At 37.9% G+C, this 26,679-nt stretch overlaps 2 protein-coding genes and 1 long non-coding RNA gene across 8 annotated transcripts; 2 read left to right on the top strand and 1 right to left on the bottom strand.

The window, feature by feature from the left end:
• Positions 1 to 496: 496 nt before the first annotated feature.
• LOC119072644 lies at positions 497 to 17,308 on the bottom strand. 3 transcript variants are annotated; one of them, XM_037177893.1, is made up of 10 exons: positions 17,185 to 17,308; positions 17,003 to 17,106; positions 12,258 to 12,578; positions 3,544 to 3,795; positions 1,944 to 3,486; positions 1,684 to 1,878; positions 1,525 to 1,620; positions 1,124 to 1,367; positions 983 to 1,056; positions 497 to 880 (listed from the first exon to the last, which is right to left on the bottom strand). In XM_037177893.1, exons 3-10 carry the CDS (start codon positions 12,421 to 12,423, stop codon positions 670 to 672), a joined length of 2,781 nt encoding a protein of 926 aa, XP_037033788.1. In that variant the 5' UTR covers positions 12,424 to 12,578; positions 17,003 to 17,106; positions 17,185 to 17,308; the 3' UTR covers positions 497 to 669. The 3 variants fall into 3 exon arrangements, with proteins under 3 accessions (XP_037033788.1, XP_037033789.1, XP_037033790.1); XM_037177894.1 differs by having other exon boundaries at positions 16,999 to 17,106; XM_037177895.1 differs by lacking the exons at positions 17,003 to 17,106; positions 17,185 to 17,308 and adding an exon at positions 12,927 to 12,945.
• On the top strand, positions 17,287 to 23,951 carry LOC119072651 (endophilin-B1). 4 transcript variants are annotated; one of them, XM_037177906.1, is made up of 7 exons: positions 17,309 to 17,558; positions 17,780 to 18,016; positions 18,076 to 18,336; positions 18,537 to 18,572; positions 18,689 to 18,879; positions 23,205 to 23,358; positions 23,420 to 23,951. In XM_037177906.1, exons 1-7 carry the CDS (start codon positions 17,481 to 17,483, stop codon positions 23,528 to 23,530), a joined length of 1,068 nt encoding a protein of 355 aa, XP_037033801.1. In that variant the 5' UTR covers positions 17,309 to 17,480; the 3' UTR covers positions 23,531 to 23,951. The 4 variants fall into 4 exon arrangements, with proteins under 4 accessions (XP_037033802.1, XP_037033803.1, XP_037033804.1 ...); XM_037177907.1 differs by lacking the exon at positions 18,537 to 18,572 and having other exon boundaries at positions 17,287 to 17,558; XM_037177908.1 differs by lacking the exons at positions 23,205 to 23,358; positions 23,420 to 23,951 and adding an exon at positions 19,168 to 19,828 and having other exon boundaries at positions 17,300 to 17,558.
• LOC119072654 lies at positions 20,330 to 22,260 on the top strand. Its single transcript, XR_005086897.1, has 3 exons — positions 20,330 to 20,506; positions 21,786 to 21,788; positions 22,221 to 22,260. It is a non-coding gene; the product is annotated as an uncharacterized LOC119072654 (long non-coding RNA).
• Positions 23,952 to 26,679: the final 2,728 nt, after the last annotated feature.

Consider the following 26,679-nt stretch of genomic DNA (forward strand, 5'->3'; position numbering starts at 1 on the left):
CGAGGACGTAATATACCATTCTGGAAAATTCATGAAAATTCAAGAAAATTTTCAAAATTTTCTTAATTTTGAAAAATAAATTCAAAAAGTACTTGAGCTGCTCAGGATCAACAGGAATCTCGGTTTTCAAAATTATTTCACCCATTCACCTTTCAAAATCTTTATTTCATTTTCCAGCCGTTTCAAGCCGGCTTGAGCCGTGTTTTTGCCACCGGCTCGGCTGCGGCGCGGCTTGCTCAAAAATGGCCGGCGGCGGCTGGATCGGCGGCTAATTTTCGGCGGCGCTCATGCCTGCTTGTCGCGTTAAACGGATCCGGTATGTGACTCATCGTTTTCTAGCTGCTTTTTCGCGCAGAGAAACGAGAATTTTAAATGGAAATTGATTGTTGGGACTGTGAGAGTTTCGTTTCCACATAGAACTATATTAACAAAATGTTAGAATTGTGTCTACTAAACGACTAAACGCCCTTCTCGTAACTTAGAATTTAATTTTACGTAACTCAAAAGATTTTTTCATTTAATTTCAATTCACATTTTAACGAAGAAGAAAAAAAAAGTTAACCGAGAACCGTCGAATACACAATATTTTATAAAACAATAAGAGTGGCTGTGCTGGAAGGAAGCCCAATTTCATTTTCGTGTTTCTTCAAATTCTCGCGATAAACAAACTTACAAAAATAATTTCTTCGGCGATGACGTTAGCACTTTATCTTGAACTTTATCCCGTTCCTCTTTATAGTGGATTTTCGTTATAACAATATCGCCAGTACTGAGAGTCTGAACGCTCTCGTCGACGTAACTTACATTGGCCGGTTGTGATCGAACAATCGTTTTACCAGGGGTACCGCCACTATGACAGTTACAAGTGCACGACTTCGAACTGTAAAATTAGAGAAAATTAAGTGAGCGAGGCGGGATTGCAGAGAATTTTTGTTTCATTTTAGAAGAAACGCAAATAATGAACCGATGACCACGGGCTTACCTTCTCAGCTCTTTATCCTTAGATGTTAGCTCACTAATGAAATTGTTAGTGTTGTCAGTGGTTGAAGAAAATGCCTGAAACAAAACAAAAAAGTTTCGATTTTCCCTCCACAAATGGTAAAAAAATTCCACCACCACCCACCTGCTCGTTCGGTAAAAATGTAGCAGCTGACAGAATGGCTTCTAGCTTATCAATTTTCGAAAATCGATCCATCGTTTTATTCGATAAAATTTCATCCATCATATGCATCGATTCGGTTAAACTTGGCGGTTCGGAGCTTCGCGGGGAGAATGTACCGCCGGGCAATGAATTATCCGATGGAACACTGTCCAGACTGGCGTAATCTTGTTCGGCTTCCGCCTCATCTTCGGAATCGCTGTTATCTCTGTACATACAAGAACGGCAGGCCCATGAATGAAGGGCACAGCACAGTTAAGTCAATGAAAACGATTTTCTAGTAGGTCCCAAAGAGCTTTAGCTTCTTCGGAACCGCTCCAGAAATCTGGATATTTTGGGGACTGGTAATCAAAGTGCAAACTTACCTGTCTTGCCCCATACTTTCAAGTTTGTCCAGCTTTTTGGCTACCTTGTACGAACCGCGAAGTTTTTCCTTCTCATCTTCCGTTAAATCTAAGAATCTGTAACCAAATGCTCCATTATTTACCACACTGCTGAATGCTGCTGAATTGTGACCCCATTACCTTAAAAGTCTTATCTCTCGGTTGCTCAGTACGACATTCTTCATAGACACAGACAGTTTTTGCTTCAAGTCGGCTACCTCGTTGCTGACCTTTCTTTGTTTTTTGCGCATTTTCACATCGTTCGGATGTATCAGCATCAAAATTTGTTCCGTACACAGTTCCGACAGCAAGGTCTTGTATTCCGGTTTGATCGCTCTGGCAATGGACAATTTTTCTTTCTTAATTTTAATTCAAATTCGAAATGCAAACGGAGAACTTACAACGCCATGGAAGCGTACAGTTGTTCGTTGATGAGAACCAGCACATCACCAGCTGCATACAGCAACATATCCCGAGACAATGGCCGTCGTGCCCAGTATTTTTGATCTCTTCGGTAGACACTCTTCAGTTGATCCTTCATTGGATTGGGCGGAGCGTTGTACAATTCGCACAGCGTATTTAACGACAGATTTTTAACTTTGTACACCTGCTTCCCATGATCCTGGTATTGAAGGACTGCGTGAGCGGATTGTGTGTCGAAAACGTTCCGTAGAATTGTGTGAAATTGGGAGAACAAATTGACCGAATCGTTACGACAGTCATGGATGACTTTAATGACTCGATCGCTTTCAAGTAGCGCCTTCAAGCCACCATCGGTCATAATTTGTGGACAAGTCAGCACATCGAAAATGAAAGCTTCCCCACGCGTAGTCCCCAATTCGATCAACGTCAGCTGGCCTTTAACACCCAGATTGATGCCTTCGCAATCGAGGGACACGACGACTTGTTCACCACTGTTACCACCACTGTTCATTATGGCATCAGTGACAAAGACACTTTCTTTGATGGTTGAAATGACCCGTGTGTTGTGCAGAATTTTTATCTTCCACGTATCGCCCACAAAGTAATTGTGACTAGAAGCAATTTGATTCGGCACGGTGCGAACGTCGGCCGGATTCGGAATGGTGTTCGCATTGTTGCGACTCGTCTGGTACGAAACGGTCTGCTTTTCCTTTTCCAAATTTTCGACCAAAGTTTTCATCACCAGACTGTTGATACGTTGCTTCAGCGTTTGATTTTTGTTGCTGCCAGCCAACCGATCGTTGTTATTTGATTGCGGCGACGATGCCGGGCTATTGCTGCTGATTGGACTCGATACACTTGAGCTGCTGCCCGATTTCGGACAGTTATTGTCACACAAATTTTCCAATTTTATGTCCAAATCGGGAACGTAGCTGTCGAATCCACTGTTCGGTTCACTTTTCACATGATTGTTCGTTAGCGCGGTGGTCATATTCGAAATTGGTTCATTCAATTTGAAATCACCGACCGGTCCATTGGTGCTGCCAGTTCGCACAGCGGGCGATTGCACTCTGTTCGTCGAATTGACGAAATTGTTGTTCGATTGGTCACGGGTACGATTTTGGGCCTGTTGTATGTATGCATCGGACAGCTTCGGTTTTTGTAACAAGGTGACTAGATTCGATTGGATGTGGAAGCAATCGGAGAAGAGTTTCAGAAATGTGCTCAAATCGTTGGACGTTTTGAACATGGAAAACCAATGATCCTGACGGAAATTCGATGTGACCAAGTGGAACAGTTGATCGACAAGTGTTGGTCCTTTCAATTCTATCCATTGAACGAAAAAGTCTAAAATCTGTTGCGTAGCTTTCGTGTCGATGGATGGCTGTGGAAGATGTAAACGCTCCGAAATAGGCACATCCTGTAAATCATCGCATCCGACCAATAGAACACTTTCGTCAACCACTTGAAACGTGTCCGGATGCTTTGACAGAAATTCTGTGAATTCTTTGATATGTTGACCTGAAACACATTCGGTTACAGCATGTGGAAATGAGCATTTTGTTTCTGAACTTATACCTGATATGTGTCGAACTTGCGGTGACGCTTGACTGCGATGACCGAGCAAACATTTTATTGGTACCTCGGTGCCGATGCCGTACTGCAGCAATTTGTGTTTAAAATAGTCTTTCGACTCTTGAATATAGTCGCGTTTTCCTGCGCCACAGTTACCCTTGTCGCTAGTTGCACTCGCTTGATGTGAATTGACGTGAACGAAATCACCATCGATTATGAATAGTGCTGGATATTGGGCCAGTAGTTTTTTGAGTCCTGGAAAACGAGTTTAATGGAACGGTTAGATGGTAGGTTCTTAGTTCGGGGAAATTGATACGACTAACTGAAATCCCTTCAACATATTCTTTGACAATTTACTCGTGATATTTTCGTGGGTGTTTTATATTAAATCAATTGCAAGTCGTCTTAACCCCATTACAACTCTTAATTTCTCTAAATTAGTTTTGATTGTGTACCAATGATCTCTCACACAATCCATTAGATTAGAGGAAATATTGGATTGACCAGTTGGACTGCACGTTTTTTTTTCTAAAAGGTTCGAACGACGTAGGAATGTACCAATGTATTTAGTTTGAGTTCATGCTAGATCCTTGAATGATATTTTAAAACATAGCTAACGCCGACCCGTACGAAACACCTGTTCGTATCAAAAACCTTTACTGTGAAACTCTTCATTTCTTTTACTTCATTCTCTACTGAAAAGCTATTCGCCCTTTAAAATCATTTACATTATCCACTCTTTGCCTTGTTATCATATACAAATAAATTGCCGGAGGCAATATAGACAGCCCCGTACGAAGTCAACTTTCATAAATTCCTATTTAAACAGCTATATACCGCTATATTTACCTATATTTCACTGTAAATAAACATTTCACAGATGAATATGCTATTATATAGCTCTATATGCCTGTATATAGCTCAATATAGGTGAATATAGATATATATAGATGTCCATACATGGAATGCCTGAAACACCCCACACACATAACAAATTATTTCCATGTTAACAGAAACTAAGTACCATTTTTCCCAAGATATTTCACTTTTATTAAAATCCAATATGGCCACCGGCAGCCATTTTGTTAGGAGACCGGACTGCTTGTCGCCCTGTGCCTGTTTCACACCAAGGGGTCTAACTCACGAGTCTGTCATCCGATTTCCATAAACTTTTTTTTTGTCGAACGGTATTGTAAATACCTTTTATTTGACGTATCACTTACAAGTGTAACGTTTAAATGTCCGGAGATATCTTCGAAAAACCGTAAAGCACTTATTGGGCCACAGCTCGGGAAGGGTCGATCCAAAATCACTCATCTTCGAACTTAGCCTGTCTTTAGACATTACCAAACGGGAAAAAAAAGAATTTTCAAAATCGGATGCGTTTTACTCAAGTTATCGTGCAGACGGACAGACGGACAGACGGACATTTTTTTTTTCACTGATTTGGCATCTCTAGACAACCACAATAGGTTTCCCCTTACTCAGGGAGTCCAATTCGACGTGCTACGGACGTATGCGTAAACGCATAAGACCCCAGTACTTCGTGTCTTCGGGTCTAAAAACCTAATCTCTAACGATGGCCTATGACGACACGAGTACGTAAAAATTAGGTCCTAATTTCCGTAATTATTCTCATCTTCCTTTGTTCCTCTCTCTTTGTTTTTTAAGGCCTGCTGGTAGCTTCGAAAATAAGAAAAAAAAAGTTGGAAGCTCCCATGCGCACCTATGAAAACCGACTTTTCGGTCACAAAGACATTGTGAGATCAGTTCTGCCGCCTGTGTTGGAACAAATTTGTTAAGTGTATATGAGAACTACTCGTAGGGACTGAGGCTTCAATTTGGCATACTTTAAAATTTAAAAGATTCGACTCACCGACTAAAAATTGCAAAAAGTGTTTCCGACCATGACTTTTTCCGGAATTTTTTGGATTTAAAGCTTTCTAAAATATGTGATTGTAAAGCAAAGTAGTCGTGTAGTAGCTCATTTTAGAGCGAATTTCAAGAGCCTTCGAACGAATATAGACTCGACGTAAAGTTTAACCGGGTTGTAGATTCATTAACCTTCTAGTGTGTAGAAAATGGTACGAGAAAAACCATATTTAACAATGCAGCAATCCTGTTAAGTTCGTGCATCGAACCAACCCGCAGGCCTTAAAAATCAAAATATTTTTGCCAAAACGCTACACCCTATTCTCCATAATCCCGAAATTTCGTTTGAAAAACTGTAAATAATTTGTCTTCCAAAATTGTTTCGTCAATGCTACAGCTTTCCGTCTATAGAAACCTCTTCAAGCTTTACTGTCATAGAATTATAAAATCTAATTCTTTCAATTAATTTCACTCTTACATTGTGGTGTATTGTGACCAGTGTAACAGACTGTGGTTTGGTTATGTGCGCGACGTGTGACAAGTAATTCGAATTTAAATTATTGTATTCGTCGCGAGAGACATAGGCCGAAAAACACCAATGAAAGTCTAGAACAGGTATGGTCAATCGGCGAATTCGTCTTAAACGCACTCACATTTTATGTCAAAATAATATGAAAATGAGTGCGTTTAAGTACGAAAATCAAATTTGTATGTCCTCCGCGGACAATAGACCATACCTGCTTTACACTTTCTTTGGAAAACACACGAGCAATTTTACATGGCCACATTTGGCAATCATACTCCGTTTTCCATTGTTTAAGGTTTGCTACAAATCGTATTGCTGTTAATTCATAAACATACCTATGGCAGTTTATCTCCTTTGAGTTTTTGTTTAGTTCATTATACTCGGTTAATACAAAAGCAGAACAACTAAAGTTTCAATTAAGACAATATTGTTCATCTAGGAGGAACCATTGAACCGATTCCCGTCAGCTGTGTTAAATTTATGTAGCGTAAATTGATACACTCAACAAAAAGTACTTAGAAACATTTTCAAGTTATAACCGTTCTTCAACCCACAAATACAATCCATCTAATATTAGATTGAAACACAGTAACGGCACCGTCTGTTACGTCTCGCCTGTCTCGCCTTCACATCGTACGAGACACAAAAGTCCAAACTTTGTCTAGCTTTTGTGGTGGATTAACCACAGACCGCCACGAGTCTGCAAGGATAGTGATGAATTGGGATTTCAGTTCGATTATGATTCGCTATTCTTGTTCGTGTGCAAAGTGATATAGTGTTCCTAGAGCATTCTATCAAGTACCACTGTTGCCATGGCCTGATGAGAAATGGTATTTTTGAACTGCATATTAATGCAACATGTCGAAAGACATACTTAATTTTCTCACAGATCGAAACAGTGGTCAAACATACCCTAACACCGTCGTCACATACATGTTGTATGGCTTATGAAGGTTTGAAAAAACTTTCCTAAGTTCACATCGTATGAGACACAAAAGTCCAAACTTTTATAGCTGATAAATTTATCCGCGCAGAAGGAAATACAGCTATTAATTTACTATGACTTCAAAAAGTAAATTCCGTTTCCCATTATCCAAACATAATAGCGAGTAACGCTAAAAATAGCGATAGCATCGGTATTTCACTGTGACGATGGCAACGTTATCACCATATTAAATTGAGAATACCTATTGTGATAGTGACGCTTTCTTTCAATAGCGTGGCAGCCGTATAACTCAAAAGTATTTTACAAGCAAATATTTGAGACTTTCCATAGATGGAAAAGATGTCTCATCAAAAATATTGTCAGATTCTCTTCCATGCAATTTTATCTGCTTGTATAGTCTGACATGCAAATCTATTATCGCATTAGAACTGTGTAAAGAATGTTGAAGAACTGATAAGAATTGTTCAAGTGAAACATTTGAAAATTTTCGACGACGTCGTGCAGTGAAGTCAATATATTTGATAGCTACCACAAACCAGAAAATCATTAGCCTAATCGAATGCCGACATTAGATATGTTTACATTACACTATACTGCCTAGCACGTTCATCGTTAAGAGAATGCTCCAAAATAAACAGAACCAAAGAAAAGAAAAATTTCGCCATTTCCATACAGAACAGAGCTTCATCGTTAATCATAATAATTCAATATTTTCCTACGTTTCCAAGATAAATAACAAAGCCATAAATAGAATTTTAGTATTACAAAAAAAAAGGAAAACCCCGAACTTCATCAAGAACAAAGTGGATTTCGTTCCGTAAAACGATATTACTTTAACAACATGGTACCAAATCATTAAATTATCAAAATTTATTGACTCTTTCAATTTGCTGGTCACGATTGTTCATATTTTATCGAATAAAAAATAAAACGAGCCATCAGAACAGTCGGAGCGTTTGCTGCGACTGAGCCCCGTACAAACCCGTATATCTATTGCGTACGTGACCCTAGTGCGTCTGTCACCCTACTTTGACCGTAAGCCTATTGCGCCGGTTAATGTAGTTAAAGTAAAATTATTATGTAATGTGTACATCTCAGAAATTGCACATAGCGCAATTACGAAGCCCCGTACGACGTTCCTTTCAAATGAAACAAAAATTTCAAATCGCCCTAAAATTTTTAATTTATTGAGTATAAATACACATAGGGCCCTAGTACCGGCCTTAGTCCGAGGACCAAATTTATTTTTTTTTTTTTTTTCAACTACATTCTATTCGGCCTTCGATTACCTTCTAAATTAAACAAAAATTACGACAAACGGATGAAATTTACTCGAGTTGTATGTAAAATACGCATAGGGCCCTAGTAGCGGCCTTAGTCCGAGGACCCAAATTTAATTTTTTTTTCAACAACATTCTATTCGGCCTTTGATTACCTTCCAAATGACACAAAAATTACGAAAAACGAATGAAATTTACTCGAGTTCAATGTAAAATACACATAGGGCCCTAGTAGCGGCCTTAGGCCAAGGACCCAAATTTAATTTTTTTTCAACAACATTCTATTCGGCATTCGATTACCTTCCAAATCAAACAAAAATTACGAAAAACGAATGAAATTTACTCTAGCTATATGTAAAATACACATAGGGCCCTAGTAGCGGCCTTAGTCCAAGGCCCCAAATTTAATTTTTTTTTCAACAACATTCTATTCGGTGTTCGATTATCTTTCAAATGAAACAAAAATTACGAAAAAAATATGAAATTTACTCGAGTTATATGTAAAATACACATAGGGCCCTAGTAGCGGCCTTAGTCCAAGGACCCAAATTTAATTTTTTTTTCAACAACATTCTATTCGGTGTTCGATTATCTTTTAAATGAAACAAAAATTACGAAAAACGGATGAAATTTGCTCGAGTTATATGTAAAATACACATAGGGCCCTAGTAGCGGCCTTAGTCCAAGGACCCAAATTTTTTTTTTTTTTCAACAACATTCTATTCGGTGTTCGATTATCTTTCAAATGAAACAAAAATTACGAAAAACATATGAAATTTACTCGAGTTATATGTAAAATACACATAGGGCCCTAGTAGCGGCCTTAGTCCAAGGACCCAAATTTAATTTTTTTTTTCAACAACATTCTATTCGGCCTTTGATTATCTTTCAAATGAAACAAAAATTACGAAAAACGGATGAAATTTACTCGAGTTATAAGTATGTAAAATACACATAGGGCCCTAGTAGCGGCCTTAGGCCAAGGACCCAAATTTAATTTTTTTTCAACAACATTCCATTCGGCCTTCGATTACCTTCCAAATCAAACGAAAATTACGAAAAACGAATGAAATTTACTCGAGTTATATGTAAAATACACATAGGGCCCTAGTAGCTTTTCACTTCTAAGGCCCTAACTCACGGTCCACTCACCCGATTTTAAAAAACTTTTTTTTCCTGGATTGGTATTGACAATACCTATCATTTGCCATGTCACATTTCCATCGTTTGTTTTGCCATAAATATCACCAAAAGACCTTTAATCACTTAGGTGGCCCTAACTTACGAAGGGCCGACCCGAATATGCCCATCTTCGAACTTAGCCTCACTATTTCGACTATCTTTCAGGGAAAAAAAATTTTTGAAATCGGATTTGATTTACTCAAGATATCGACGTGACGGACAGACGGACAGACAAAATTTTTATTGCGGATTCGTCATCTATGAACATAGGCAAACACTTTGCCCTTACCGTCTGCTTCGAATTCCATCAATTACACACGGCATCGTAATCCTATAAGCCCCTTTGTACTTCGTACGGGGCTAACAAAACTGATGAGTATCATGAAAAGCAAGGTAAATGCGTGGCGGCTTTTCAGATTTTTCCTACAGCAAAACCTTCGATTTTAATGTTAAACACACCACACCTTCCACCACACTTAATATAAATATATCGAAAGGTACATGTGGATGCTTTCTGTTTAGGTTACTCTTATTTGAACAGACGCTACAAAAATATCAAACGAAACGGTCCAATAAAAAACATTATTTTGGCAACTTTATGTTGCAAGTTAAAGCTGTAAAATAACGTGGTATACATACTCCTGTGTGCGAACAAAACATGTATGCAATAAGCGCCACATATATGTATTAGGTATAGGGAAAATCTATTATGTACATTTTCAGCCATAAATTTTTTATAAATAATCCAAAAAAGCAACAGAAAAAAAAACGTTTTGCCGAATCCATAGGTGTTTCTTTGCACTTTTCCCTGCCAACAGGTAGACACAATAAATATAGACTTTGTACAATGTACGTATGTGTATGCAATGAATACAATATACATCCACGATACACATTTCGCTGAATATTCTTCCTAATAAATAATTCAAAATGTTCTATTCGAGTCGATTATTTACGTGAAGGCGAAGCACATTTTTTTTATTCTACAGAGACCCTTTCTTGCACAGAACTCAACGGAATGAATGGGAAAGTAATTTTCGTCGAATAGGTAATGAAAAATTGCGGCCATTGTCACACGTACCGTTTCGATTGGCATTTCGTTTCGAGTTGTACAGAACAGCACACATATCTGTCTCTCATAAGACCGAGAGACTTAAAGCCAATGTCGTATTAGGCTTGATTTCCACTTACAAAAAAACTACTCCGTTTGGCTAAACCACGCCTCTTTTCTATTGTTTAAAGTGTAAACGGAGAGAAAACGGAGTGCTTTTCTCGTAAGTGGAAATCAAGACTTACACTCCGCAAGACGGAACAGGTCAGATCAGATTAAATTTGAACCATATCAGGTCACGTCAAATGAAAATCGGGTCAGATCGAATTCAGGTGTTCGATTTTCAGGTTCAGATTAGCTCAAAAACCGTACTATTCCGAGCCTTACTCCCAACAAAGGAAGGCCAAATGTAATATGTCAGTCAGCTCACATCATGGACTAACGAAATTGACGTCTTAATGAAAGCATTGGTGTCAGACGAAGAATGAAATTTAAAATTTCACTACCCATGTCACAGCTACCTTTTGACACCAAATCGATGTAAGCTTTTAGGACGCTTCTAGCGTTAAAAAGTGTTAGAACAAACATTTTTAGTCTGAGCTGCTGTAATGACAATCTATAGACTTTCAACCGCGTGAAACCCTTTTAGAGACTGTTATGCAAGTAGGCTCTCGGTCTATGACAGAGTGGAGAGCCGAAAAATAAACGCCGGTGGCGTCTAGCCGTCCAAAAAAGCGGCGGCGGTGGCGGCTAAGTACGGCTAAGCCGTTACAAAAGTTCAGGCGGCGACTGGGCCTAGCCGCCGACCAAAAAGGTCAGCTGGCGGCGGCTGGATGTCAAATTTTTGTAATTTTCACGAATTTTTGCGATTTTTTACGAATTTTCTAGCTTTTTACGAATTTTCGCTCTGTTCACAAGTTTTCGCGGTTTTAACGAATCTTTGAGCTTTTCATGAAATTTCACATCTGTTACGATTTTCATAAAATTTGGGATTTTCACAAACAAATGACCATGTCCATAGACAAGATTTTCTACAAATTCTTGAAAATTTTCTTAAATTTCTCAATTTGCTTGGAATGTCGTTTTGAAGAAAAAATAAAAAAAAATACGAAAATCAAAGTAGAAAATATCTTAAAGATAGGCATCGCAATGGACATTAACACATTGAAATTAATTGCGGCTTGCCAACTTTCGGCACCCCGGACTTTACTTAAATAGTTGTGGAATACCTCCAAATAAATTTCTAAAAATCTAGAATTCAGTTTTGGATTTTTAGAAATTTATTTGGAGACATTCCTCGACAATTTAAGTAAAGTCCAGGGTGCCGAAAGTTGGCAAGCCGCAATTAATTTCAATGTGTTAAAAGTACGGGTGTATTCTCAAGTAACGGTATTGTCCCAAAAAATTAATTTAATTTTGTTGGTTTGTGTCATATTTTTGTCTTTTATGGATAAAATATGCACGAGCCGCCGAGTTAGCCGACCAAAATCTCCGGCGGCGGCGGCGGGTCGTTTTGGGCCTAGCCTTTCGGCGGCTGAAATTTGGCGGCTCTACAGTCTGGTCTATGAGCAGTTAAAACATTGGAGCGAACAAGAGGACCTACATTTCGCTTGAAGACTTCAGAGGAAATATTGACCAACAATTTTAGGCGGACAGGAAGCTTTAGTACCTGACCTTTTTAGACAATACTTTGACTTCAAACTGTCCCTTGTATTTCCGCCTAAATTATGAGCACATGAACTAGCCGAACCAAAATATTCACGGTCCCAACATCTTTTTAATTGAGTTTCATTGATAAAAAATCCGAAACGGTAAAACTTACAATTGCTACAAAAGCCGCTCAAATCAAACGAAACTCACCCGATTGACTACCACCAGCAATCTGTCGCATTTCCTTCGTAAATCCTTTCGCACCAAACTGGCACGACAGATCGTGTAACGTTCGTGGTTCACCCTTATCCAACAGGCGTTCCAGGAAAAATAGCAACGTCATGTTTCTGGCCATTTCATATTCCATTGTCTCCATTGTGTGTTATTGAAAATTATTGTTCACAGAAAAAAAGAAGAATAAACAAAACACTGAATTATGTATGAGCTTGTTGCACACTTTCGTTTGTTTGTTACACGGCAAAATTTATTACAAAATCGTTCGATCCAAATGAATGAGGGTAGGTGTTCGTCCTGTATAAAATATTAATGGTGAATTTTAGTGGTGTTATACTGAACCGGTTTCGATATCTAAACAAAATAATTTCAAACACGAGACAGAGTGAAAGAGAGGTGCATATGGCATCTCTTTCCAACAAATCACACAATTAAACTCAACAAAACAAACTGTCACCAGACGAACGGTTGTGTCAGTGACACAAAAGACTCTTTACAGCTGATGACTAAAATGAAGTTGTATGCATTTGCGGAATGAATGATCTTGTTTCAGAAGAAATAAGCAACAGTTAAAGTATCAACTGTTTCTGATACTGAAACGTTTTATTTGCAATGCGGTAACAAGCTTCAACGATTGTTATGCACTCACTCACTCGCTTGCCTATAACGAATACCGACTTTTCTTGTGTATTTTCTGCAAATACATGCATTTTGTTCGTCTGAATCGAATTGCGTTTAAAATCTTATAACAAATCCCTGTGGATTAAGCTGAGTTTAACAGAGTTCGATAACAATGTCCATGTCTCCTCTTGATATTATTGGAAAGTATTTACACAGGAAAATGAGTAATTTGCAATTCGCTTTAACCGTGTTTGGTGGCTAACAGTGAAGCGTTTACACTTGTAAGATTATGGTAACTGAAGTGTCAAACAATAATTTTGAAGCAATTTAATAACATTTTGGCGATTAAGAGCAATGGAACCTTTGCATATTTGTAGCCTACATTTGGGAGGAAAAATATTTGTTTTTTTGATGATTTCATTGAACCAAAAATGTGTCACTTTTAAAGAAAAAATGGTTTGTCATAACTTAACCTTAGAGAAACCTGTGCAGATTACATAAAATTATACAATCTGCAAAGGTTTCTCCAAGTGGGTTAAGTTATGACTCAAAAACAAATTTTTCCTTTCAAAGTAACACATTTTTGCTGTTTTAATGGTTTTACATTTTCAAAAAAAAAGGTTTTGGTTCGGAGAAATCATCAAAAACGAATATTTTTACTCCTAAATGTAGGCTACAAATTTTGCAAGTGGACCATTGCTCATTGTCCTGAAATTTCGACGACATGAGTATCGGTGACATCCTGAAGAAACGGTGACTTACTGAAAAAACAACGAGAAGAAATGGTGACTTCCTGAAGAAACGACGAGAAGAACCGGCCACTATAGTCGCCGTTTCTTCTCGTCGTTTCTTCAGGAAGTTATCGTTTCTTCAGGTAGTCACCATTTCTATAGGATGTCACCGTTTCTTTAGGAAGTCACCGTTTCTTCTCACCGTTTCATCAGAAAATCTGAAGAGTCGTCATTACATGTCACCATTTTTTCAGAAAGTCACCGTTTCTTCGAAACCGTCGACGTCCTGAAGAAACGACGAGAAGAAACAACGACTTTCAGAAGCATCGCATCTCACCGTTCAATCTCTGATTGCAAGCAACTAAAACAAATAAAATAAAAAGCTTTGTATTTTATTTCAAATGAATAAAATCTACGTGCAGTGGCTTATTCTTGATTTGAGATGAAATTTCGATTTCAAGAAATTGTTCAGTTGACAATCTCAACTCAAGATTACTAATTTAGCTGACATTGAGATCCCAAATCAACTCTAATTTTCGTCTCGCCGTAAAGGCGTTTTGTTGGTTCCTATGGAATTCATCCTTTTACGAAATGTAACGTAAAGGAGTTTAGTTCATCACTACAGAATTCATCTTTTTACAACATGAAAACCAATTTTCATTGCACATAAAAAGCGTTTTAATACGCCGAGCGATCCGGCCCATTGCCCCGGAGCGAAGCGGAGGGCCGCAATGCGAGCCGGGCGCCGGAACGGTGTCGGTAACTTAGGAGTTAATTTTTTTTTCTCGCATCGTGTCATAAATAGTCTGTGTAATTCATTGCACATACAAAACGTTTTAACACGCCGAGCGATCCGGCCCATTGCCCCGGAGCGAAGCGGAGGGCCGCAATGCGAGCCGGGCGCCGGAACGGTGTCGGTAACTTAGGAGTTAATTTTTTTTTCTCGCATCGTGTCATAAATAGTCTGTGTAATTCATTGCACATACAAAACGTTTTAACACGCCGAGCGATCCGGCCCATTGCCCCGGAGCGAAGCGGAGGGCCGCAATGCGAGCCGGGCGCCGGAACGGTGTCGGTAACTTAGGAGTTAATTTTTTTTCTCTCGCATCGTGTCATAAATAGTCTGTCATTTTTTAAATATACACGCTCTGAATTTTGAAAACCGACACATTTTCTGTTTTGTGCTTTACTGCCTTTTTCTTAATTTTACATACATTTGTATATGTAGAAATCAAAAAACTCAAGTACAACGCAGAAACATATCGCTCGGTGTCTTAAAACACTTTTATGTGACTAATTATGACACGATGCGAGAGAAAAAAAATTAACTCCTAAGTTACCGACACCGTTCCGGCGCCCGGCTCGCATTGCGGCCCTCCGCTTCGCTCCGGGGCAATGGGCCGGATCGCTCGGCGTGTTAAAACGCTGTCTATGTACAATGAAAATTCGTAAAGGGATTACTTCCTTATGGTTGGTATTCAATACAGAAAGATTATTACAGCAAGACTATTCAACAACCAAAAAGTTACTGCCAAAAAGATACCGCCAAATCGCTTATTATCGACTTTCTGTATAGAGACGATAGAATTTCTACTTCATGTATAGAGACGATAGAATTTGGTTTTTGGCCTTATGAAGAAACGTTGACTTCCCGAAGAAACGATGAGAAGAAATGGTGAGTTCCTGAAAAAACGATTAGAACGTTCCGTCGCCGTTTCTTCAGGAACTTGTTATTTCTTATGAATTCACCGTTTCTTCTCGTTGTTTCTTCAGGAAGTCATCGTTTTCACAGAAAGTCAGCGCTTTTTACATAAAACGGCGACATCCTGAAGAAACTGTGACTTTCTGAAGAAACGACGAGAAGAAACGGCGAGTTCCTGAAGAAACGGTGACTTCTCGAAGAAACAGCGACTTCCTGAAGAAACGGCGACTACTCGCCGTTTCTTCAGGAAGTCGCCGATACTCATGTCGTCGAAATTTCAGGACAATCCATTGCTCTTAAAGACTTCAATGACACACACTGGCCACAAGTGGTTGAGATTAGGAACAAATTGAAATTTTATTTCAATAATGATTCGCTAGACTTACTCGTGTGCAAATCGGTACAATGTTCGATAGAGCACTGTATCGAGTACCACTGTCGCCTGATGAGAAATGGTATTTTTGAACTGCATATTAATGCAAAACGTCGTCAGACGTATTTAATTTTCTCACAGATCGAAATAGTGGTCGAAATGTCTGACTTCTAGTGAGCAACGGCATTTATAACATAACTAGAGAGGAAAAGTTAGAAAATTAAAATTTCGCGAGAATTTTTTTCCGAGAAAAACGATATGCTAAACTTACAGTCAGCGACTTCGAAATAAGTGACGTATTTCGTTTCAGCTGTTTTTCAGCTGATCCACTCATCCGAACAAATATGTTTTACGTTTTTAAACGGTTTTATCTGTGTACATCTGTGTACATTGTTCACCCATGTAAACTAGCAAATTTGTTTGCATGAGTGGATCAGCTCAAAAACAGCTGAAACGAAATGCGTCACTTAGCGCTAGTACAGTAATTCTTCGTTAAGTTTAACCCGTTTAACCAGTGAATTTTGACAAGTCTACCACCCACCTATGTAAATCATATGGGTAGACCTGTCAAAATGTTCACAGCGAACTTCACCGGACATTACTGTACGCACTCTTATTTCAAAGTGGCCGACTGTAAAATCAATTCAACAGAATAACGTAGCCGATGACGGGAAATTTTGATATTATCAACATTTAAAAGCAAATGTGAGTAGCGTAGTTCTGATGGATGTTTTTAATTTCAATTGTTTTTACGTAAAAAAAAGTTCTTTTAATAACATTGAGCGGGATCGTTGAGCCCGACGATCAATTGAGTAAATAAAAAGAAAAAAAACAGACAATTCGTTGACTAAAACCGAAAAAGTTGGCTAAATTTACATTAATTCCGATGATTCAACAGCTAAATCAACTCAGGAAGTAGTTAAAGAGGCGCTAAAAACTTTCAGAAAAAAAAAGAATTCAAAACACCCGAAGCAAATGAAGCAACAAGTTTCAAAGATTTTGCAAAATCAGCTTATCGTGTCGTGCATTCGTAATGACAATTGGACACATTTTAGATTGTAACAGTACATGCATCACGCATAACATTTCTTTTTCGATAGAAGTCATCTTCAATCAAACTAGTTAAACGTTTGATTTCGATAGAACTTCGATTTGTCTCTTCGAACATTGACTCACATCATTAAGCAAATAAACTTTGAATATTTATTAAAAAATTCACATTCTTTGCAAAGAGAACACACACAACACACAAGACGAATAAAAAAAAAAAAATGAAGAGAAAAATGTTACCTACTAATTTGATGTGTAAATTATGAATTGTCAAAATGTTTTCAGGCTACCAATGCAGCAAAGTGTGGGCTCGAAAATAGAACACCTACCCGATGTTCTGGATATGGTCTGGAAATGAGATTACACCGTGAAAACATTGAATAACAATGGAAAAATGGGATTTTAACGCGAAAATTATGCACTCACATTGAATAAATTATCGTGAAAACATTAAATTTCGTCCACCAATACATAACTTGACACACTGTTGACAGATGAATATGATTGCTCGTCTTTTATTGGTACACCAGCGCGCGCAACCAAACGTCAACGGCGGACAATGAACGAACTAAAACGGAATCAATTCATCAATGTTTATCATTTTTTGATTTCCTGCTGCTCGATCGAAAAAGTGAATCTTTATTAGGGTTTTGTTTGGAGTTAGCAGTTACTGAGCGGCTTTTCTGTGAAATTAAAACGTACAACGAACGATCACTTCCAAAATGAATATGAAAATGCCCGATTTCAATGTGAAAAAGTTGGTAAAAGAGGCTGGAAACCAACTGTCGAGAGTTGTTCAGGTAAATTCACTGTTGCGATTAATCGATAAAATTATTCGCTCGTTGAAATCGTCCGTGGATCAAAGATTAATTCGATGAATTTGTTGGAATCTGAAAAGACCAAATGCAAAACTTTATCAACCACCCACTGTGACACCCACTCGATAAAATTTCTTTGTTTCAATTCCGTTCCAGCGTAAAAACCGTTGTCACTAACGTCCCTGTTGTTTTGTTTTTTTCAGTTGACCGAAGAGAAACTGGGAACATCGGAGAAAACTGAACTGGACTCACATTTCGAAATGCTCGCCGAACGAGCCGATTCGGCCAAAAAATGGACCGAAAAAATTCTGGGCGACACCGAATCCGTCCTCATTCCCAATCCAGGCAATCGAGCGGAAGATTTCATTTTCGAAAAAATTGAAAAGAAGAAACCGACCCGATTGAGTAACCTGGAGTACATGGGATTGGACATGATTGAGGTAATGCTGACAGACGACTATGCCTTTCGATGCGAATGTTGATTGTAATAATTTTGTAGGCTGGTGCCGAGTTCGGAAGTGATGGCCCGTACGGCAGTGCGTTGACGAAAGTCGGTCAAGCCGAACAGAAACTCGGCCAATGTGAACGGGATTTCATTGGTTCGTCGCATTCGTGTTTCATACAGCCGCTTCGCCGTTTCTTGGACGGTGAAATGAAGACGATAATCAAGGAGCGAGGAATTCTGGAATCGAAACGCTTGGATCTTGACTCATGCAAGAATCGGGTCAGGAAGGCTAGAAGCATGCTGGGACAGCAAGCGGTAATTATTTGCTCCATCAATTTTTTTGGCTAATGTTCTTGATCTTTTGCTCAACCAGCGTCCCCTCTAATATATATGTCTCATTCACTTCACTTCACCCTTTCAATGAATACGTTTACCCCTCAGTCAAGCTTTTATTTCGACATTTCTGTTTGTCTGTGTTTTTTATCAATTGTTTGTATTTAATGCCGCGTAAACAGAAAGATGGAATTTCACCAGAAGTTGCACTCGATCAGGTATACCAAGTAGACGAATTTTGTAGTTTAGTGTGTAGCCTTTAGCTGGTAGCATTCGAGATTTACTCTTGCAAAATCTGAATTGACTCTACAACCATTCTTCCGTATGTTCTTAGGCTGAACGGGAACTGCGAGTGGCTCAATCGGACTTCGATCGACAGGCGGAGATCACGAAGCTGCTGCTGGAAAATATCAGCACAACACAATCGTCGCATTTGCGTCATTTGCATGCATTCGTTGAAGCTCAAAGTCGATACCATGCACATTGCGTACAAGTGATGAATGATCTTCAACGAGATTTGGCCAGGTTAGTGACCCCCCAAAAAAACATTTTCCGTTGTCATTTTGTCATTGTTGTTTATGTAGCCACATTTTCTTGTGACCCCAACTTTGAAAACGAAATTGTCTGCATTGTTGCAACCAAACTTTAGTTAGCTTCCCGACAATCGTTCCAACCATTAGTCTCATTGGTTTTTTTTTTCTTAATTGATTTCAATCCATTTATGTTAAAATCCTCATCCACCCCGCTTTAACTGAGATACGACAACAACCAACCAACCAAAAAACAAACCATTCTCTTTACTATGTGTTGCAGCATGCGACCACCGACACCTCGACTACGTATAAATAGCGAGGATTTTGTTGAACATGAGGATGGGCCTCCCCGCCTAGAAATTTCCAACAAATCAAATTCTACACTAAACGACACAGCATCCAACACATTAATACTCGAAGCTGCTTCTATTTGTACAACTGATGTGTCCGTGCTTTAGAAATTGGCAAAGATTTTAAAGTTTTGATTTGAAATGCAAATTTTTTCCTCAGTTTTTGTCTTCATTATTTTTCGTTTGTGACGTTGAGTTTTGTCGTTTTTGCGATTTGAGTTCTAGTCTCAAACTTCGTAGGAGGTTTTTTTTTTCTTTCTTTCTTTGTTCAGTTGCCTTCAATTTTTGTTACTTTTATGCCATCGAACGCTTCAGTAACCTATTTGAATCACAGTCCGTTAATCGTAGAATGGAAAGTTAGTGTTACAGTAGGATTTTAGGCAGAATTTGTAGCTATCGCTTCTACTTTCCAAACTTTGCCACACTTTCTTCCACAGTATCTACAGGAGTAAATATCCACGGAAGCTTGGGACAGGTCTGCTTTATCTGAACCTGACTTGATTCTCCTGATTGTAGTCGCACCAAACCTGACCACAAATCTAAACGAATTTCAGGCTACCTCACAATTCAGGTTGTTTTAAGTTACTCGACCTGAACTTCCATGTAATCATTTTATGCTAAGGTCGTTCGTGTTCGACCTGTTCTGAGCTTCAAGAATGATATCGCCAAGACTTCAGGTGATTGGGGAGCAAGCGGTCTCCGATTTTAATGAGTGATAGCTCATTCGATTCGTCGTTTAATTCTAGCGAACACGTATCTGCCATTTTTTTGAAAAAAAATTTACTTTCTGTGAAAAAGGTTCAAAAGTGAGGACATGTCAGAGGGTAACGAAAACAGTTTTTTGGCAATAACTCAAGAAACAATTATTTTAAATTATTGTAATGATGTACGAATGTCGGCCTTGGAAAGACCTACAATTAGAGTATACGCACAGCTTGGTGCGAGTATATCCGCGAGAGTTATTACTAATAATTTAGTGAATGTTCGGAGAGTCCGCCTTCTCTGCAGCTTCTATGTTCCGCGGAACTGAGTATGGGGTGTTGTAGCTGGCCTCACCCACTATCGTCCCACATATAAATGAAACCAGTACTTTTGTGCTGCAAGCCTACCGAAGTCTTGTAAAAAAAGTTGGTGCCAAAATACAGATTTTTTCCTTCTTTCTGTGGGCCCAACTGCTGGAACAGCGTCTGGAACGCTTCTACGGGAGTAATTTCATATCATCTACTATTCTGTTACCTTATACGCTTCGCTATGTCGCGAACATATATCGTTACAAAATATCCAGTGTTAGTAATATCAAGAGAAAAATTATTAAATTTTTCTCGGCGGATTTTACTCAAATAAAGTGTTAGCGTGTAGGGCATGATTTGACTAAAATCCGCTTAGAAAAATTTAATAATTTTTCACTCGAATTACTAACACTGGATATGTTGTAACGATCTATGTTCGCGACATAGCGAAGCGTATAAGGAAACAGAATGGTAGACTATATGAAATTATTCCCGTAGAAGCGTTCCAGACGCTGTTTCAGCAGTTGGGCGTACAGAAAGAAGGAAAAAATCTGCATTTTGGCACCAACTTTTTTTACAAGACTTCGGTAGGTTTGCAGCACAAAAGTACTGGGTTCATTTATATGTGGGACGATAGTGGGTGAGGCCAGCTACAACACCCCTTACTCAGTTCCGCGGAACATCGAAGCTGCTGAGAAGGCGGACTCTCTGATCATTCACTATATTTAGACCCGTACGAAGTACTGGGGTCTTATAGGTTTACGCATACGTTTGTAACACGTCGAATTGGACTCCCTGAGTAAGGGGAAACCTATTGTGGTTGTCTAGAGATGCCAAATCCGCGAAAAAAAAATGTCCGTCTGTCCGTCTGTCTGTCTGCACGATAACTTGAGTAAAACGCATCCGATTTTGAAAATTCTTTTTTTTCCCGTTTGGTAATGTCAAAAGACAGGATAAGTTCGAAGATGAGTGATTTTGGATCGACCCCTCCCGAGCTGTGGCCCAATAAGTGCTTTACGGTTTTTCGAAGATATCTCCGGACATTTAAACGTTAAACTTGTAAGTGATACGTCAAATAAAAGGTATTTACAATACCGATCGACAAAAAAAAAGTTTATGGAAATCGGATGACCGACTCGTGAGTTAGACCCCTTGGTGTGGAACAGGCACAGGGCGGCAAGCAATTTTTGCTTGTAGGTCGGCCACATTTGAACATATTTCGTCTGTTTTAGCTTTATTAGATAGGTATTGACCGTACCAATCAGGGAAAAAATTTATTATGAAATTATGTTCTCCGGAGCGTGAGCTAGGTCTCTTGGAGTGAGCTCTTATCTGGCTACTCGGAAGTACAGTGAACGTGGTGTATTTTGACAATATCTCGAGTAAATTTTGACCGAATTTCATGAATTTTTTTTTGTTTGAAAGGTATTAACGAATGTAAAGCGTCGGTACTATTTCCGGTCTCCTAACAAAATGGCTGCCGGCGGCCATATTGGATTTTATTAAAAGTGATATATATTGGGAAAAATGGTAGTTAGAGAGTTTCTGTTAACATGGAAATAATTTGTTATGTGTGTGGAGTGCTTCAGGCATTCCATATATGGACATCTATATATACCTATATTCACCTATATTGAGCTATATAATAGCATATTCCTCTGTGAAATGTTTATTTACAGTGAAATATAGGTAAATATAGCGGTATATAGCTGTTTAAATAGGAATTTATGAAATTTGACTTCGTACGGGGCTATCTATATTGCCTCCGGCAATTTAGTTGTATATGATAACAAGGCAAAGAGTGGATAATGTAAGTGATTTTAAAGGGAGAATAGTTTTTCAGCAGAGAAGAAAATGAAGTAAGAGAAATGAAGAGTTTCACATTAAAGGCTTTTGATACGAATAGGTGTTTCGTACGGGTCGGCGTTAGCTATGTTTTTAATAATAAATCTCGCGGATCTACTCGCACCAAGCCGTGCGTATACTCTACCTGTAGGTCTTTCCAAGGCCGACATTCGTACAACATTACAATAATTTAAAATAATTTTTTCTTGAGTTATTGTCGAAAAACTGGTTTTGGTACCCTCTGACATGTGTTCACTTTTGAACACTTTTCACAGAAAGTAAATTTTTTTTCGAAAAAGTGAAAGACACGTGTTTCCTAGAATTGAAAGACGAATCCAACGAGCTATCACTCATTAAAATCGGAGACCGCTTGTTTCCCAATCACCTGAAGTTTTGGCGATATCACTCTTAAATTGAAATTGAAAATACTAAAATCAAGTGAGCAAGTGAGGCCAAATTATGTCAGCTTCGACACCTCTGTCGTCATTCTTTGCATTTGTTCAATTTTGATTGTCTGCCATATACCAATCAGAGATCTCGCTTTAATTCAACTTGGGAATCACACAGAGATTCCGATTTGCAAGTGAAAATTAAAACATTTTATTTCATGCTAACATTCATATAAAGCTACACACTGATGGCTTCACTGTTGTTGGAGAGCAAGCAACATATACGATTAACGTCCAAAATATGAAGAAACCGTCCAAACAATTGCTCTGATCAGAGAGAGAGGCCTAATTTACCGAAAGAAAATTGCAGAGTTGAGTCCATTTTATAGTCAAAAAAAAGTTCGATCTTTTCGTTCACAAATCACCACATCAAAACACTTTCAATCTTTGCGCTCCATTCTGTCTGTCCATAATTCCATTTCATTTCTACAAAACATTTCGAATGCCTAGATTATGAAATCTAATTTCTAGTCGGTCATGCTATACTTCTTATCATTTAGCGTTATGCTCATGTTTTTCTTTAAGCTAACTTAACTCTCTAACGCTTTAACGTACAATTTTATAACAATCAATTAAACGAAGCAAAATTTTAAATTTGATAAAACAAAATCTTCTGCTCAAAAAAAATCTGAATCAATAATTTGGTATCGATAAAATGTACAGTTTGGGAGGCCCGCAGCCATACATTCCCGTCGGACTAGATGAAAAAGCTGACGCAACCGAAACGGTTGTTCAAAACAATCCACAAAAACGGGCTCGAGTATTATGTTCATACGATGCGGCCGATGCAACTGAACTAAATCTAACCGCCAATGAAGTAAGGACTTTCGAACGCAACAGTATTTACCACAACACTGATTGACAACATTATTTTGCAGGTGATATTCGTCACCGAATGTAATCCACCGAATGGCGATTATATGTTCGGTAAACAGGGTCTAACGAAGGGGCTGGTGCCACGAGCTTTTTTGGAAGTTATTGATGATTAGAAGGTGTATAAACGAAAAATTCAGAGACGTTCCTGTGCAAAAGTGATAGTTGTGATTCATTTATTCAATTAATTTTGGAATGTTAAAGCGACACCGCTCGGATTAGTTTGCTTATTATAGAATTTTCGGTTTGTTATTGTTGGGCGTTGTTAAGCTGTTTATCGATTGATTCGTCAGTGTGAGTGGCGACATAAGGTCAAGAGGTCAAGGGAAAGAGAGAAATTATTCTTATGCCATTGCATACATATTGCACTCATTTAGTTTGTAGATGGAACATTAGTGTACCGAAAGACTGCATTTTATTATGGTTTTGTTCAATGACAATTAATATCCAGACAATATATTAGGAAAATAACGATAAATCGAAAAGAAACCCCGGCGCGCGCTCTATCTCTTCACTTACACTCAAAATCAATTAAAATGTGAAATTGTGAAACAAAATTGTGAAATACTTTTGCTGTAGCTTCACAGAGCGACACGAAAGGCATCCAAACCCAAACGAAAATTTCGTGTGTTTTTCTTACATAGAACAATAACACAAAAGAAAAGTTCGCAATTTGGGCCTTTCCCGCGTCTCTCTGTAGAACTACAGCTAGAAGAAACACTCAGCTTCCAAATTAATGTTACGCCTGTTAATAATACTACTTAATCTCTGATATTTTACTCTATAAATTTATGAATCTATTTCGATGGAATTTAATATTTTTAAGAAATTCAAATTTAACTGAAAATAGAAAATTATTCAGTCAAAAAAGTGAAATTAAAAATGAAAAATTTTACGTGCGCACTCGTTTTTAAATCAATTTAATTTTTAGTGTTCAACTCTCTTAATGCAATGTTCGATCTGGTCGATTAAATTGATGTTACGAATAAAGGATGTGGAAATGATATTATCAAAAATTATCAAAATAGGTGCCGCAGTCCCTGCGGTATTTATTAAATATTAAACAAAAATGGTGAAACGAGTGAAACGAATTGCGCATTGAAATGAGTTGTAGATAAAGGGAACCCATTCAGGCGCTTTTCCTTGGGTTAATTTGTAAGATTTTTTTTGTTGTCTTTCTTTGTGTTCTTTCATTCTGATGCTTCCAACACCGTACAATAAAATTCCCTGATAAATGGAGGACTCTAGAAGATCGTCATTTTTAGTTAGACGTCAGTGAAATTGGATTTGCCTTGGATTTGCTCCTTTTCAGCTGGTTTACTTATACAAATAAAACGCTCATACGAGCTCAGCTGATCCACTTGTGATGACGTTCTCATGCTAGTACTGATTCAGTCAAGGACCATTTTGGGCAAACCCCCTTTCGTGTATTTTTCTCCAAATTTCCCCAAAAATACTTTTTGGTAAAATTAAGGAAAATAGGGAAAAATCTAGGAAAATGTGGGAAAATTCAAGAAAATGTTGGAAAATGTTTTCCCCAAAATATTATCTAGATCTTGCCCTAGAGATTCTGGTAATGTTTATAACTTCTACAGCTAACCACAACATTATATATATCAAAGAAAAAGGAATGAGATGTCTAGAAAGATTCTTGTTTGCAGCCGTTTGTTTTAAACCTAAATTTTACAGAATTTTGCTACATACAATTTTCACTGCCTCTTAAACTGCCTGCTACATTAAATCTCTTTGAAAGAAATGTAATATGAAAACAATGCTTCAATTGCTGTTTGCTTGGACTCATGGGAAAACTTTCGTTTTAACTCTCATGGAAGGGTGAATTGTATATCTCAATTAATATGGGAAATGTTCAAATCACCATTGACCAAGGACGGACGGGAAAGGGATCCAATTTTCGTTGATTATTATTCAGGAGCATTGTTTGCATAAAATATCTATTGAAGCGTTAAAGAAATTGCTAACTGAACTCAAGCTCAATCACATTTAGGAGAATTTAGAGAATTTTTTTCATAATATCCTAATTCCAGTCCCTCTATTGAAATGCAATGCGTAGAGCATAAAACTAAATAAAATTAAAAAATCGACTTTTGCTCTTCGGATTCAGGCACATACACTCACATTCCTCTAACAACTTTATTTTAAGGTTCGGAACAGACCATGCATCCCAATCCCTTATCCTCTATTCAAAGATCAGGTTAACCTGGAAGGCAGAAAAGCATTCGCGATCTGAATTTACCTGAAATCTGATAATCGTAATCAGTTCAGCTGCTGGAAATACCTGGAAAATTAACATGTATAGCTGACACCTGATCTTATTTATCATGTAGACCTGATCAAATGAAAAACAGGTAGAATTGGATCACATTGACTAGAGATTTCTGGTTGCAGGTGAGATCTGACCAAAAACCGTTCCGAGCCTAACTCTGTTTTCCGAATTTCCAATTAGAATCTAAAAATGCATCGTAACGGTTTACGGAAAATATAACAGCCTACCTAGAAAACGGAACAATTATAATCAATTTCGCTACAATTCAATTATGAACAGTGCCTGGTTTTTGGCAATATAAATTAAGTGAAAATTGGTAGAGATTGAAATGCATTAGCCGCATATGAAGAGAGAGGTTGCAAGTCAACATTATGACAACTTCTTGAGAAGATAAATAAATAAAAGTTAAAAAACTATTTAAATATATTAAAAAGACAAAAAGAGTAAGAAACCTATATATTATTATAAAAAATATAAAAAATTGTTAACAAAAAATTTAGAGTATAAAAATACAAAAAATGAAACTCAAGAAACGAATTACATTTAAAAAACCAATTAAAAATGGAAATAATTGTTAAATTTCAAAGAAAATAAATATCCAAAAGTAAGTCATCAATTTAAGAGCGGAATTTTTATATGAACAACTTTTCTTTGCAACGGAATATCATCGAGGCTGCCTTTTCGAACCTTGATCAATAGCCATTTTCGATATCAGTAATGACACTGTTAAGGTTTTGTGCAAACTCAGTGCCTATTTTTAATAATTTAATTCTTTATATTCCTAAAAATTCTCAAAATTCATTTAAAGATAATATTTTTCTTGGAATTTTCAAGAATTTTACGGAATAAAATTACTAAAAATAGCAAAGGACAAGATTTCAGTTTTACAACATTTTTTAGACCCGTACGAAGTACTGGGGTCTTATAGGTTTACGCATACGTTTGTAACACGTCGAATTGGACTCCCTGAGTAAGGGGAAA

This window comes from Bradysia coprophila (genome assembly GCF_014529535.1).
Source record: "Bradysia coprophila strain Holo2 chromosome IV unlocalized genomic scaffold, BU_Bcop_v1 contig_84, whole genome shotgun sequence".
In the NCBI taxonomy this organism is placed as follows: Eukaryota; Metazoa; Arthropoda; class Insecta; order Diptera; family Sciaridae; genus Bradysia; species Bradysia coprophila.

Bases quoted from the DNA above. Each gene is read 5' to 3' on its own strand.
- LOC119072644 (XM_037177893.1), bottom strand. From the start codon at position 12,423: ATGGAGACAATGGAATATGAAATGGCCAGAAACATGACGTTGCTATTT. The intron at 3,796-12,257 runs GTGAGTTTCGTT...CTCGTTTTCCAG, and splicing joins TGCTGGTGGTAGTCAATCGG to GACTCAAAAAACTACTGGCC. The intron at 1,368-1,524 runs GTAAGTTTGCAC...TTGTATGTACAG, and splicing joins GAAAGTATGGGGCAAGACAG to AGATAACAGCGATTCCGAAG.
- LOC119072651 (XM_037177906.1), top strand. From the start codon at position 17,481: ATGAATATGAAAATGCCCGATTTCAATGTGAAAAAGTTGGTAAAAGAG. The intron at 18,337-18,536 runs GTAATTATTTGC...CCGCGTAAACAG, and splicing joins GCATGCTGGGACAGCAAGCG to AAAGATGGAATTTCACCAGA. The intron at 23,359-23,419 runs GTAAGGACTTTC...ATTATTTTGCAG, and splicing joins TAAATCTAACCGCCAATGAA to GTGATATTCGTCACCGAATG.